At 53.4% G+C, this 16,294-nt stretch overlaps 1 protein-coding gene across 2 annotated transcripts in view; it reads right to left on the bottom strand.

Annotated features, from left to right (window-relative positions):
- The window catches only part of MCHR2 (melanin concentrating hormone receptor 2), a 597,452-nt gene extending 582,458 nt beyond the window's left edge, over positions 1–14,994 (bottom strand). Inside the window, exon 1 of one of the 2 annotated variants that reach the window (XM_069767992.1) lies at positions 14,724–14,994. In XM_069767992.1, coding sequence (XP_069624093.1) covers positions 14,724–14,886 — 163 coding nt within the window. In that variant the 5' untranslated portion in view covers positions 14,887–14,994. The remainder of the gene's footprint in view (positions 1–14,723) is intronic. The other variant, XM_069767991.1, reaches the window with a different exon arrangement.
- Positions 14,995–16,294: the final 1,300 nt, after the last annotated feature.

The following is a 16,294-nucleotide window of genomic DNA, read 5'->3' as shown; positions in this document are numbered from 1 at the left end:
ATATTGCATCTAGGGAACCGGCAGAAACAATACCGTCTCCAACCGTCTCTCAGTCTGCCATGTCCACCGGCACACCCGCTAGTTCCACGATCTCCAGCTCTCCAGTCCAGCTCACCCTACATGAGACTCTGGTTAGAAAAAGGAAGTACTTATCCTCGCATCCGCGTACACAGGGTTTTAACGCCCACATAGCTAGACTAATCTCGTTAGAGATGATGCCCTACTGGTTAGTTGAAAGCAAAGCTTTCAAAGCCCTGATGGAGTACGCTGAACCACGCTACGAGCTACCCAGTCGACGCTTTTTTTTCCAGAAAAGCCATCCCAGCCCTGCACCAGCATGTTAAACAGCGCATCGTCCATGCACTCAGGCAATCTGTGAGTACAAAGGTACACCTGACTACAGATGCATGGACCAGTAGGCATGGCCAGGGATGTTAGGTGTCCATCACAGCACACTGGGTGAATGTGGTGGATGCAGGGTCCACAGGGGACATCAATTTCGGGACAGTTGTGCCTAGCCCACGGTCTAGGAAACAGTTGGCTGTAGGCGTTCGCACCCCCTCCTCCTCCTCCTCGTCCTCCTGCAGAAGCGAGAGCTCTTCCACAGACCGCAGTCGGCCAACCACTCCATCGGCAGCTGACACTGTTGCACACCAGTTGTCCCATTATGGGCCAGCTACTGGCAAGCGTCAGCAGGCTGTATTGGCTATGAAGTGTTTGGGCGACAACAGACACACCGCGGAAGTTCTGTCCGAGTTCTTGCAGCAAGAAACGCAGTCGTGGCTGGGCACAGTAGATCTTGAGGCAGGCAAGGTAGTGAGTGATAACGGAAGGAATTTCATGGCTGCCATCTCCCTTTCCCAACTGAAACACATTCCTTGCCTGGCTCACACCTTAAACCTGGCGGTGCAGTGCTTATTGAAAACTTATCCTGGGTTCTCCGACCTGCTCCTCAAAGTGCGTGGATTTTGCTCACATATCCGCCGTTCGCCTGTACACTCCAGCCGTATGCAGACCTATCAGCGTTCTTTGAACCTTCCCCAGCATCGCCTAATCATAGACGTTGCAACAAGGTGGAACTCAACACTGCACATGCTTCAGAGACTGTGCCAACAGAGGCGGGCTGTTATGTTTTTGTGGGAGGATACACATACACGGGCAGGCAGTAGAATGGCAGACATGGAGTTGTCAGGTGTGCAGTGGTCGAATATACAAGACATGTGTCAAGTCCTTCAGTGTTTTGAGGAATGCACACGGCTGGTTAGTGCAGACAACGCCATAATAAGCATGAGCATCCCCCTAATGTGTCTGCTGATGCAAAGTTTGACGCACATAAAGGATCAGGCGTCTGCACCAGAGGAAGAGGAAAGCCTTGATGACAGTCAGCCATTGTCTGGTCAGGGCAGTGTACAGGACGAGGTAGTGGGCGAAGAGGAGATGGAGGACGAGGAGGATGATGGGGATGAGTATATTTTTAATGAGGAAGCTTTCCCGGGGGCACTGAAAATTGGTTGCGTGGCAAGGCCGGGTTCTGTTTTTTTGAGGGACACAAGTGACGTAGATTTGCCTGAAACTGCCCCTCAACCAATCACAACCGCAGATTTGACAACTGGAACTTTGGCCCACATGGCGGATTATGCCTTACGTATGCTCAAAAGGGACACACGCATTACTAAAATGATGAACGATGACGATTACTGGTAGGCCTGCCTCCTTGATCCACGCTATAAAGGCAAATTGCAAAATATTATGCCACATGAGAACTTGGAACTAATATTAGCAACCAAACAATCAACTCTTGTTGACCGTTTGCTTCAGGCATTCCCAGCACACAGCGCACGTGATCGTTCTCACACGAGCTCCAGGGGGCAGCAGACCAGGAGTGTTAGGGGTGCACACATCAGAAGTGGCGTTGGACAGAGGGGTTTTCTGACCAGGTTGTGGAGTGATTAGGCTATGACCGCAGACAGGACAGGTACTGCTGCATCAATTGAAAGTGACAGGAGACAACATTTGTCCAGTATGGTTACAAACTATTTTTCATCCCTTATCGATGTTCTCCCTCAACCGTCATTCCCATTTGATTACTGGGCATCAAAATTAGACACCTGGCCAGAATTGGCAGAATATGCATTGCAGGAGCTTGCTTGCCCGGCAGCTAGTGTCCTATCAGAAAGAGTATTCAGTGCTGCAGGTTCAATATTAACCGAAAAAAGGACTCGTCTGGCTACCCAAAATGTTGATGATCTAACATTCATTAAAATGAACCACAACTGGATTTCGAATTCTTTTGCCCCACCTTGCCCGGCCGACACCTAGCTTTCCTATGAAAAGCTCTTGCCTGTGGACTACTGTGAATTACTTTTCTAATGTCTAATTTGCTGCAGCTGATTGTCCAGCATACGACATGTTTACACCTCCCTAAATGGCCAAACTCCCCACACGGGGCCGTGGTATCGCGACTTGGCGCAAGCACCCGTGAGAGTGCTGTTTGTCTGAAGAGGTGGGTGTGCCCGCTTTTGGTCGACGGCACTGCCACTGGGTCCCTCATAGTACAATAAAGTGTCTCTGGCGGTGGTGGTGCGCACCCAACGTCAGACACACTGTTGTAACATGAGGGGCCCTGGGCCTGTACCGCCGGCCACAAGAGTTCACCCACCCCCAGGTCAAACATTGCTCTACCACTTCCACAGTTATCTCTCACACTTCCACCAATGTTTAGTCTATGCGCTGACATCCTTCCATTCCTGCCACTGACAATACCATTGTGTTGACATGTATGATGGTACTTAACATAGTCAGGGGCAGTGTCCTCTATTTACCACAGTAAATACTTTGCGCTAAATTAGTAGGTCTGAAACTACGCAGAGGATCCCACCCCTGTACCTAATGATTGCACCCTTTAGTGTTTTAGTTTTGTTTTAATGCGAGACATTCACATTTATTTATTGTTTTGGACTACTAACTGGCAGACACTCATTACAATCGGCCTCTGCTGACCAGACCACTGCTGCCCGTGTACCCCTGGAACCAATTTTAAATTGCCTACAGCCAGCCCAATTTATTATGTTAGGCCTTCGAAGCCTGTCTGCGGCCTGTTCTTTCAACTACTACTACACTGACCTGTCTACTGCTGCCCGTGTACCCCTGGAACCAAATATAAAGTGCTTACAGCCTGTCCAATTTAATTATGTTAGGCCTTCGAACCCTGTCTGCGGCCCGTTCTTTCAACTACTACTACACTGACCTGTCTACTTCTGCCCGTGTACCCCTGGAACCAATTATAAAGTGCATACAGCCTGTCCAATTTTATTATGTTACTCCTTTGAAGCCTGTCTGCGGTCCCTCCTTCCACTAGGCCTCCACTGACCTGTGTACTGCTGCCCGTGTACCCCTGGAACCAATTTTAAATTGCCTACAGCCAGCCCATTTTATTATGTTAGGCCTTCGAAGCCTGTCTGCGGTCCCTCCTTCCACTAGGCCTCCACTGACTTGTGTACTGCTGCCCGTATACCCCTGGAACCAATTTTAAATTGCCTACAGCCAGCCCATTTTATTATGTTAGGCCTTCGAAGCCTGTCTGCGGTCCCTCCTTCCACTAGGCCTCCACTGACCTGTCTACTGCTGCCCGTGTACTCCTGGAACCAATTATAAAGTGCCTACAGCCTGTCCAATTTAATTATATTAGGCCTTCGAAGCCTGTCTGCGGCCCGTTCTTTCAACTACTACTACACTGACCTGTCTACTGCTGCCCGTGTACTCCTGGAACCAATTATAAAGTGCCTACAGCCTGTCCAATTTTATTATGTTAGGCCTTCGAAGCCTGTCTGCGGTCCCTCCTTCCACTAGGCCTCCACTGACCTGTGTACTGCTGCCCGTGTACCCCTGGAACCAATTTTAAATTGCCTACAGCCAGCCCATTTTATTTTGTTAGGCCTTCGAAGCCTGTCTGCGGTCTTTCCTTCCACTAGGCCTCCACTGACCAGACCACTGCTGCCCGTGTACCCCTGGAACCAATCATAAAGTGCCTACAGCCTGTCCAATTTTATTATGTTAGGCCTTTGAAGCCTGTCTGTGGTCCCTCCTTCCACTAGGCCTCCACTGACCAGACCACTGCTGCCCGTGTACCCCTGGAACCAATCATAAAGTGCCTACAGCCTGTCCAATTTTATTATGCTAGGCCTTCGAAGCCTGTCTGCGGTCCCTCCTTCCACTAGGCCTCCACTGACCAGGCCACTGCTGCCCGTGTACCCCTGGAACCAATTTTAAATTGCATACAGCCAGCCCATTTTATTGTTAGGCCTTCGAAGCCTGTCTGCGGTCCCTCCTTCCACTAGGCCTCCACTGACCAGACCACTGCTGCCCGTGTACCCCTGGAACCAATCATAAAGTGCCTACAGCCTGTCCAATTTTATTATGTTAGGCCTTCGAAGCCTGTCTGCGGTCCCTCCTTTCACTAGGCCTCCACTGACCAGACCACTGCTGCCCGTGTACCCCTGGAACCAATTTTAAATTGCCTACAGCCAGCCCATTTGTCACGATTCCCCTGACCGTTGTCACCAGTTGGTCAAGATTCACACCGTGACCGTCACCCCTACGTCACGGATTGAGGTGACTTTAGGCCAACAGACGGCTATCACATGTGCAGGGGGGCTTATCTTAGTTATCCATCCACTCCACGATGTGACGAAAAAAACACACACAGGGCTATTGACCTCTTAGTTTACAGCAGGGGCTTATTCTAGGTATCCCACTGCTTTTCTATATACCACCAACTGCAGGGATTTATGTATATCCCGCTTACAGTTCCACTTAACACTTGCAGCTCTCTGGCGCCCCCCTTACTCTCAGGTCAGATTAGGTACTGCACCCTGGGTAATTAGTCGCCAGACAGACTGCCTGCTATGTACTGGCTATTGGGCACGCTGCAGCGACGCGATAACTACTCCCACTCAGGCAGGAACAATAATTATTAACGCCGCAGTCACTACAGCATCCCTCAACAGTCGGCACACATATCGCTGCCACCAGCTTCGATTAAACGGGTCCGAAGCTAACCCAACACAGTAGCGTAATTCTCTTCAAGAGACAGGGTACGTTTTAGAACAGGAGAACGGACTAATATATAATAGTATATCCCATTAACAAATTAGGCAGTGCTTTATCAAAAATATTTTATAAAGATGTTATAAATGAGACAATTGCAAATATGTACATGGGTAATTATAACATAAAGGGAATAAAAGAGAAAAGATAACACTCACATGTTAAAAGCATTGCAGGCAACCAGGCTAGGGCAGTTTCCATATATCCCAGTCCATGGGATGCTGCTGGCTTCAGGAGAAGACAAGAGGTCAGGAAGAAATCTAGCAGACACCCAGCTGGGGATGTGTGCAGCCAGTTATACTTTCAAGGCTGTGACATCACAGAAAGGCTGGCTTATCCAGACCCTCCTCTCCCTACATTCTGAGTACTTCAATCTTAAATTTATCTACTTGCTATAACTTTGCTACAAAACATGACAGAGTCAGACTCAACCTATCATTCATCTCGGATTAACGTGAGCATTCTAATGAGATCAAATATGTCCTATCTGGGATACATATTTACAGAGAAATCCCTACTTCTTTACCAGATGGAGTTAGAAGCCCGAGTCTCATGGGAGGTGTGGATACACCGAGTGAGATTAAGAATATATATTTTCGTATTTCTAGCTTAAATCGTTTGCCTAATATCTAACAAAAACTAAACAAAGAATCTTTCATGGATCCTTGAAGTTTCTACTTCACGTATAGCTGAACAAGAGCTTACACAGGAAATGCCAGTCGTAAATTCCATTCGGCAATAAAACCTCTCTTCCCCCATACTCTCAGAGAAGGAAAGCCAGGAATTTGCAGCTACAAACTGTTACTCCAAGAAGGGGGGCTTAGCCCACGCAGGCTAGCAAGAGAACTAGTTATGATATTTCATACCATATCGTGACACCTCCCCCTTTTGGTGTGCGCTAGGGAGGTAGAACCCGACGGTATGCCTCCATGGGCACCTCAGTAGGTTCACCCTGGCGGGAGAGTCCATCTGCATTCCCATGCTCCCTGCCCGTTTTGTGTTCAATGGTGAAGTCAAACTGCTGAAGGGCAAGGCTCCAGCGTAGCAACCTGCCGTTGGTTCCACACATGGCGTTTAGCCAGCGCAGAGGGTTGTGGTCGGTCACCACAGTGAAAGTGTGACCGTACAAGTAGGGCTGCAAGCGCTGCAGGGCCCAGACTATGGCCAGGCACTCCTTCTCGATTGTGGAGTAGGCCACTTCCCTCGGCAAAAGTTTCCGGCTCAGGTATAACACGGGGTGCTCTTGGTCCTCCGAGTCAACCTGGCTGAGCACAGCACCAAGGCCAAACTCGCTGGCATCGGTCTGCACCAAGAACGGTCGACTGCTGTCGACTGCTTTCAACACAGGGGCGTTGCACAGTGCGGTTTTCAATGCCTGGAAGGCCCCCTCACAGCCATCTGTCCAGTTGACGATGTGGGGTAGCTTCTTCCTGGTGAGGTCCGTCAAAGGTTTTGCCAGGCTACTATAGTGCTGTACGAAGCGCCTATAGTACCCTGCAGTGCCCAAGAAGGACATCACCTGTTTTTTGGTCACGGGAGTGGGCCAGTTCACGATCACTCCCACTTTGTCAGGCTCTGGCTTCAGGGTGTTCCCGCCTACCCGGTGCCCCAGGTAGTGAACCTCCCTCATGCCCATCTTGCACTTTCCCGGCTTGATAGTCAGTCCTGCTTGGTGAATTCGCCTGAGCACCTCCTCGAGATGCTGCAGGTGTTCCTTCCAGGAGGGACTGAAGATGGCAATGTCATCCAAGTACGCCACGGCGTACGTCTCCAGTCCCTGAAGCAGGAGGTTGACCATCCGCTGGAAAGTGGCAGGGGCATTCTTCATGCCGAAGGGCATGACCGTGGACTCGTACAGTCCGAAGGGCATGATAAAGGCGGACTTCTCCTGCGCCTCGGGGCTCAGGGGAATCTGCCAGTATCCTCTACTCAAATCCATTATTGTCAGGTATTTTGCGCCAGCTAACTTCTCAAGCAGCTCCTCGATGCGCGGCATGGGGTGCGCGTCAGAGGCTGTGATGGCGTTGAGCCCCCTGTAGTCCACGCAGAACCGGGTGGTCCAGTCCTTCTTTGGCACGAGAACTACAGGTGAGGCCCACGCACTCTTTGACCGTCGAATCACCCCCAGCTGTAACATCTCATCGATCTCTTGGCGCATAATCTGCTGCACCTGGTCAGAGATTCGATAGGGTGTTCGCCGTAGTGGGGCGTGATTCCCGGTGTCCACCTCGTGGACTGCTAACTCAGTCCTCCCAGGTCGGTTGGAGAACACGACCCGGAAAGGTTCCAGTGTGGTTTGCAACTGCACCCGCTGGGGTTCAGTTAACGAGGCGCTTACCTCCACATCCTCGATGGACCCATTGGCCTTGGCTTGGGCCAGCAAGTCCAGGAGGGTGTCTTCCTCACCGTCTTCGGGCAAGCTGCAGACCGGTAGGACGAAAGGTTCACGTTCGTGATGAGCCTTTATCATGTTGACGTGAAAGGCCTTTCGCCTACCCCGAGCGTGGTCAAGCGTGACCACGTAAGTGACCGGGTTGAGCTGTTGGTGGACGACGTACGGGCCCTCCCAGGCGGCCTGAAGCTTATCCGTTGGTACGGGGACCAGCACCCACACCTTTTGACCCACGTGGTAGGTCCGCTCCCGGGCGTTCTGGTCGTACCAGTGCTTCTGATCAGCCTGAGCCTGCGTCATGTTGTCATGCACCAACTGCGTCAAGGTCTGCATCTTGTCACGGAAGCGCATGACATACTCCACTATGGACACTTCAGAAGGGTTCAGCTCCTCTTCCCAGGATTCTCTTACCAACCCAAGGGGTCCCCGGACTCGCCTGCCATACAGGAGCTCGAAGGGGGAGAACCCCGTCGAGGCCAGCGGAACCTCTCGGTAAGCGAACAGCAGGTGTGGGAGGTACCGCTCCCAGTCGCGCCCTTGGGTCTCAACCAGCATGCGTAGCATCTGTTTGAGGGTACCATTGAAGCGTTCACACAAGCCATTGGTCTGTGGGTGATACGCACTCGATACCAGGTGCTTCACCTGCATTCTCTTACAAAGAGCCTCCATTAGGCGAGACATAAATTGGGTCCCTTGATCAGTAAGCATTTCCCTGGGAAATCCTACACGTGAAAAGATAGCCAACAGGGCATCCGCCACCTTATCTGCCCTAGTTGACGACAGAGCTACTGCCTCTGGGTACCGGGTAGCATAGTCTACCACAGTAAGGATGTATTGCTTTCCAGAGCTGCTGGGGACGGCCAGCGGGCCCACAATGTCCACCGCGATCCTCTGGAAAGGCTCCTCTATTACTGGCAAAGGGATCAGGGGAGCCTTAATAGCAGGCCCCGCCTTCCCCACTCTTTGACAAGTGATACAGGAGCGGCAGTAGTTTGACACATCTGTCCCCATCTTAGGCCAATAGAAGTGTTGAGACAGCCGGGCCTTAGTTTTGCTGATCCCCAAGTGTCCAGCTAGCGGGATCTCATGGGCAATCCGCAACAACTCGCCCCGGAATTGCTGTGGGACGACCAGCTGTCTTTCCCTCAGCCACTCCTTTTGTGATTCTCCGGGTACTGTCTCCCGGTACAACCTTCCTTGTTCCCAGAACACCTTCTCCTTATCAGCCTCGGAGAAGTGCGTCCCGGCAAGTTGTCTCAAACTCTCTAGGCTCGCATCTGTGTGCAGAGCGGCCTGAAACTCCTGGCTAGGGGAAGCCAGAAGTGACGTCAGGGTCCCTTCCCCACGGGAACCCTCTTGGACCTGCTCTGGGTCCACCTCTGGTTCAGTCACAGTAATGACTGAGGAGGATCCGGAAGGCTGACAGTTATCTGCGTTCCGGGCACTCTGACTGCGGGTGACAGCAGCTACGTAGGCTGTCTCCCCGGGGATTTCTACAGTCCCATCAGCCGGCTCTACCTCCCCATCCACCCCCAACACTCCAGGGGCAGTGCTACTTATGGGCCAGTTACCTTCCTCGGTGGCACTGGTCACTTTCATGGCATCACCTTCCTCACGGTCCCCATGCATCTCCCCATTTCCTGTAGCACCGACACTTGCCCCTGTTAGGGGTTCCTCAGCCGTCTCACTCCGCAGAGCGACGTGGCTGGGCATGCCTGTACCTATGGACACATTAACCTTCACAGAAAAATCATTATCAGGTTCAGCTGGCACAGGTACAACATTTTCACCATCAATCCTAGGAAAAAAATGGTTAATAGATGCATCATTACAAGATAAAGCATGGTCAGGTAACACATGCGATCTCCCATCATCATCATCATCAGGGTTAACTTTACCCTCATTAGTAGATTGGGGAGGGGTGTCAGGGACGTAGTATGCAAACATCCTCCCCAAATCAGTCCCCAACAAAACATCAGTGGGCAAATTATCCGACAGCCCCACTTCCTTCACCCCGCTCCCAGCACCCCAATCAATAAAAACCCGGGCCATCGGTAAGGGACAGCGGATGCCCCCAATCCCAGTGACAGTTAGGGTTTTCCCCGGAATGATTTCTTCAGGGGCTGCCAGTTCGTGTCGGATGAGGGTTCGTTCAGCCCCGGTGTCCTTGAGGCCTGTAGCAACGTGGCCTCCCACAGTGACGGGCTGTACGTTGTCACACACCCTCCCAACCACACCACCCACCAAAAGAACTGCTGCATTAGGCCCTGGGGCCTTGGCTGGGGTGTTCTTCTGCTTGGCTGGGCAGTAGGTACTGATATGACCAGTCTGATTGCAGGTGAAACACTTGCGAGTTCGGTTGTAGGTCTGGTGTTGTTGGCCACAGGGCCAGGACCTCTGGTGTGTTGGCTGGCAGGGGTACTGGCGTTGGTTGCAGGCTTACCCCCTCTCCAGCTGGTGGTGACTGGCTTCCGCACTTCCGATCTACGGTTGGCTTCATAGGCATCGGCAATCTGCGCTGCTTTCGTCACGTCTTTGCGTTCTCTGTCCATCACGAACTGTCGCACCTCAGCTGGGCAAAGATGAAAGAACTGGTCTTTGATCATCAGGTCTCGCAGCTGTGCAGAGGTGGTCACTGACAGTCCTTGGGTCCACTGGTCAAAGTGGGTCCTCAGTCCATGCACCACATCACTGTAGCTGTCGTGTGGGCCACGTTGGAGGGTCCGGAACTTTCTACGGTACACCTCGGGTGTAAGCTGGTACTTGGCTATCAGAGCCTGCTTGACGCCCCCAGCACAGCCAAGCACAGCCGCCCCCAGCACAGCCATGCACAGCTGCCGCCAGCACAGCCACAGCCACGCACAGCCGCCCCCAGCACAGCCACGCACAGCCGCCCCCAGCACAGCCATGCACAGCCGCCCCCAGCACAGCCACAGCCACGCACAGCCGCCCCCAGCACAGCCATGCACAGCCGCCCCCAGCACAGCCACGCACAGCTGCCCCCAGCACAGCCACGCACAGCCGCCCCCAGCACAGCCACGTACAGCCGCCCCAGCACAGCCACACACAGCCGCCCCAGCACAGCCACGCACAGCTGCCCCCAGCACAGCTACGCACAGCTGCCCCCAGCACAGCCGCCCCCAGCACAGCTGCCCCCAGCGCAGCCACGCACAGCCGCCCCCAGCACAGCCATGCACAGCCGCCCCAGCACAGCCACAGCCACGCACAGCCGCCCCCAGCACAGTCGCCCCCAGCACAGCCACAGCCACACACAGCCGCCCCCAGCACAGCCACGCACAGCCGCCCCCAGCACAGCCACGCACAGCTGCCCCCAGCACAGCCGCTACCAGCACAGCCACGCACAGCCACACCCAGCACAGCCACGCACAGCCACCCCAGCACAGCCACAGCCACGCACAGCCGCCCCCAGCACAGCCACGCACAGCCGCCACCAGCACAGCCACGCACAGGCGCCCCCAGCACAGCCACGCACAGCCGCCCCCAGCACAGCCACGCACAGCCGCCCCCAGCACAGCCACACACAGCCACCCCCAGCACAGCCATGCACAGCCACCCCAGCACAGCCACAGCCACGCACAGCCGCCCCAGCACAGCCACACACAGCTGCCCCCAGCACAGCCACGCACAGCCGCCCCCAGCACAGCTGCCCCCAGCACAGCCAAGCACAGCTGCCCCCAGCACAGCCGCCCCCAGCACAGCCGCCCCCAGCACAGCCATGCACAGCCGCCCCCAGCACAGCCACGCACAGCAGCTACCAGCACAGCCAAGCACAGCCGCCCCCAGCACAGCCACGCACAGCCACCCCCAGCACAGCCACGCACAGCCGCCCCCAGCACAGCCACGCACAGCCGCCCCCAGTACAGCCACGCACAGCTGACCCCAGCACAGCCGCCCCCAGCACAGCCTCAGCCACGCACAGCCGCCCCCAGCACAGCCACGCACAGCTGCCCCCAGCACAGCCACGCACAGCTGCCCCCCCCATAGCCACGCACAGCCGCCCCCAGCACAGCCGCCCCAGCACAGCCACAGCCACGCACAGCCGCCCCCAGCACAGCCACGCAGAGCCGCCCCCAGCACAGCCACGCACAGCTGCCCCCAGCACAGCCACGCACAGCTGCCCCCAGCACAGCCACGCACAGCCGCCCCAAGCACAGCCACCCCCAGCACAGCCGCCCCCAGCACAGCCGCCCCCAGTAGAGCCATGCACAGCCGCCCCAGCACAGCCACGCACAGCCGCTCCCAGCACAGCCACGCCCAGCTGCCCCAAGCACAGCCTCGCACAGCCGCCCCAGCACAGCTGCCCCAGCACAGCCACGCACAGCTGCCCCTAGCACAGCCACGCACAGCTGCCCTCAGCACAGCCAAGCACAGCTCCCCCAGCACAGCCACGCACAGCTGCCCTCAGCACAGCCACGCACAGCCGCCCCCAGCACAGCCACGCACAGCCGCCCCCAGCACAGCCACGCACAGCCGCCCCCAGCACAGCCACGCACAGCCGCCCCCAGCACAGCCACAGCCACGCACAGCCGCCCCAGCACAGCCACGCACAGCCGCCCCCAGCACAGCCACAGCCACGCACAGCCGCCCCCAGCACAGCCAGGCACAGCTGCCCCCAGCACAGCCACACACAGCCGCCCCCAGCACAGCCACGCACAGACGCCCCCAGCACAGCCACGCACAGCCGCCCCCAGCACAGCCACGCACAGCCGCCCCCAGCACAGCCACGCACAGCCGCCCCCCAGCACAGCCACACACAGCCGCCCCCAGCACAGCCACGCACAGCCGCCCCCAGCACAGCCGCCCCCAGCAGAGCCACAGCCACGCACAGCTGCCCCCAGCACAGCCGCCCCCAGCATAGCCATGCACAGCCGCCCCCAGCACTGCACAGCCACCCCCAGCACAGCCACAGCCACGCACAGCCGCCCCCAGCACAGCTACGCACAGCTTCCCCCAGCACAGCCACAGCCAGCACAGCCACAGCCACGCACAGCCACCCCCAGCACAGCCACCCCCAGCACAGCCACACACAGCCACAGCCACACATAGCCGCCCCCAGCACAGCCACGCACAGCCACCCCCAGCACAGCCACGCACAGCTGCCCCAGCACAGCCACGCACAGCCGCCCCAGCACAGCACAGCCACCCCCTGCACAGCCACGCACAGCCGCCCCCAGCACAGCCACAGCCACGCACAGCCGCCCCCAGCACAGCCACAGCCACGCACAGCCGCCCCCAGCACAGCCACAGCCACGCACAGCCGCCCCCAGCACAGCCACAGCCACGCACAGCCGCCCCCAGCACAGCCACGCACAGCCGCTCCCAGCACAGCCACGCACAGCCGCCCCCAGCATAGCTACGCACAGCCGCCCCCAGCACAGCCACAGCCACGCACAGCCACAGCCACGCACAGCCACCCCCAGCACAGCCACGCACAGCCGCCCCAGTACAGCCACGCACAGCCGCCCCCAGCACAGCCACGCACAGCCGCCCCCATCATAGCCACGCACAGCCGCGCACAGCCGCCCCCAGCACAGCCACGCACAGCCGACCCCAGCACAGCCACGCACAGCCGCCCCCAGCACAGCCGCACCCAGCACAGCCACCCGCACTCGGGCAGTAGAGCCGGAGAGAGAAAGATGGGAGCAACATATGGCAGAATGGAAACAGGAACAGGCAGAATGGGTGCAGCACATTACAACAGAATGGGGACACAGGATGGAAACAGCACATGACAGAATGGTTGCGCACCATGGGAGCAGCACATGACAGAATGGGGGTGCAGGATGGGAGCAGCATATGACAGAATAGGGGCACACACATGACAGGATGGGGGTGCAGGATGGGAGCACATGACAGGATGGGGGTGCAGGATGGGAGCACATGACAGGATGAGGGTGCAGGATGGGAGCACATGACAGGATGGGGGTGCAGGATGGGAGCACATGACAGGATGGGGACTCAAGATGGGAGCATATGACAGGATGGGGACACAGGATGGAGCAGCACATGACAGGATGGGGGTGCAGAATGGGAGCAGCCCATGACAGAATGGGGGCGCAGGATGGGAGCAGCACATGACAGGATGGGGGTGCAGGATGGGAACAGCACATGACAGGATGGAGACCATATACCAATATAAATGCTCGCCACCCGGGCGTAGAACGGGGTCAATAGCTAGTATATATATATATATATATATATATATATATATATATTCAAGATTCAAAGAAGCTTTTTTGGCAGGACCAAATACACATCAGTTTTGCCAAAGCAAGTGTATAAAGGCAATAGGGATAGGGACTGTGGGGATGTTGGGTAGGAGCTGTAGGTAAGGTGGGTGGGGGGCAGATCCAGGGTGGGGGCTATAGCCCATGGCATAGGGGAGGTGGATGGGGGCAGATCCAGGGTAGGGGCTATAGTCCATGGCATAGTATATATGCCACTCTCAATATATTTCAGTGTATGGGAGAATGGACATGTAATAAGTGCAAAGGGCTTAATGAAAAGTAGGCAGTAAATATCAGGGAATTTTCTGAACTATAACTGATTTAGCCCAAAAGACATGTGATCAGAGAAACATTATAAGTTGATTCATTCTAATTAGCATGGTGTTACTATAAATGCAGAGCACACTTACTCTATCACTTATCTAATAAAGAGCCTCTCAATGGTTATAGCCCCTCCAATGACAAATACTGAGCAAATATATTCTCAGCAGAAAGCAATACTTCAGCATTTCATTGACAATATTTTGTTTTCAAATCCTTTCAATACTAGCAATTTTATCAAAAGAATCCCACTTTAAGAATATATTGTTTTACTAGGTAATTGGGTCTAATTATCCAAATGCCTATCTATCTATCAGTTAATTCACCTTTGAAATGGACTTTTATAGGATGAAACAATTCAGTATATCTGAAAGTCATGCAGAAAATAATGTGTATTATAAACTTCAGTTCCTTTTCTTTACATTCTATTACACCAATAAATAAATGGGTCCAAACACTTTTAGCACATCCACAGTGTTTCTCTATGAATATCATAAAATTATTGTATGCATAAAACATATAAATGCTTTTCATTCAATTTAGTATTACATTACATGAATATATTATTTCAGCCAAAATATAAAAAAATCCCATAAAACTAATTCACTCTAGATGCTGAGCCTTTGTAAAATTCCAAAGCATATATTGCTACCTACCTTTCTTTCGAAGAGTAAGATGTGAGGCACAGCATGCGAATTGGAATTGACAGTCCGTTGAATGTCTCAGGAAGGAAGAGTTCAATTCAGTTTGTTTTCCAACATTAACCAAACAAGTTAAAGATTTTTTTGTAGCACATCTACATATAGTCAATATTACCATTCAGCTCAGTATCAGCTAGAAGTGCTAGTAATCTTAGTCCTTCACAGTGACAGGGGAGAGCAGTGCCTGCTACTGTGTACTGAATGGACAAGCATATCTGCAGGCAGTGAGCCTTCTAGCTGTTAACCAAAGCAAGGCGTTTTTTGTATCACAAAGAGGATGATAATAAGAAAAGCTTTGGAATACAGTACAGCAAGGCTGAAGACACAGTCCAATAGATTGATCTGCTTTACATCTACAGTCATGGCCAAAAGTATTAACACCCCTGCAATTCTGTCAGATAATACTCAGTTTCTTCCTGAAAACGATTGCAAACACAAATTATTTGGTATTATTATCTTCAGTTAATTTGTCTTAAATGAAAAAAACACAAAAATAATTGTCCTAAAGCCAAATTGGATATAATTCCACAGCAAACATAAAAAAGGGGGTGGACAAAAGTATTGGCACCGTTCGAAAAATCATGTGATGCTTCCCTACTTTGTGTAATTAACAGCACCTGTAACTTACCTGTGGCACCTAACAGGTGTTGGTAATAACTAAATCACACTTGCAGCCAGTTAACATGGATTAAAGTTGACTCAACCTCTGTCCTGTGTCCTTGTGTGTACATTGAGCATGGAGAAAAGAAAGAAGACCAAAGAACTGTCTGAGGACTTGAGAAACCAAATAGGGAGGAAGCATAAGCAATCTCAAGGCTACAAGTCCATCTCCAAAGGCCTGAATGTTCCTGTGTCTACTGTGCGCAGTGTCATCAAGAAGTGTAAAGCCCATGGCACTGTGGCTAACCTCCCTAGATGTGAACGGAAAAGAAAAATTGACAAGAGATTTCAACGCAAGATTGTGCGGATGTTGGATAAAGAACCTCGACTAACATCCAAATAAGTTCAAGCTGCCCTGCAGTCCGAGGGTACAACAGTGTCAACCCGTACTATCTGTCGGCATCTGAATGAAAAGGGACTGTATGGTGGAAGACCCCACTTCTTACCCCGAGACATAAAAAAGCCTGGCTGGAGTTTGCCAAAACTCACCTGAAAAAGCCTAAAACATTTTGGAAGAATGTTCTCTGGTCAGATGAGACAAAAGTAGAACTTTTGGGGCAAAGGCATCAACATAGAGTTTACAGGAGAATAAAAGAGGCATGTTTTGGGGTTGCTTTGCTGCCTCTGGCACTGGACTGCTTGACCGTGTGCATAGCATTATGAAGTCTGAAGACTACCAACAAATTTTGCAGCATAATGTAGGGCCCAGTGTGAGAAAGCTGGGTCTCCCTCAGAGGTCATGGGTCTTCCAGCAGGACAATGACCCAAAACACTTCAAAAAGCACTAGAAAATGGTTTGAGAGAAAGCACTGGAGACTTCTAAGGTGGCTATCAATGAGTTCAGACCTGAATCCCATAGAACACCT

This window comes from Ranitomeya imitator, chromosome 5 (genome assembly GCF_032444005.1).
Source record: "Ranitomeya imitator isolate aRanImi1 chromosome 5, aRanImi1.pri, whole genome shotgun sequence".
In the NCBI taxonomy this organism is placed as follows: Eukaryota; Metazoa; Chordata; class Amphibia; order Anura; family Dendrobatidae; genus Ranitomeya; species Ranitomeya imitator.
Note: the sequence above shows the minus strand (reverse complement) of the source record. Positions and strands in the feature narration are given on the sequence as shown.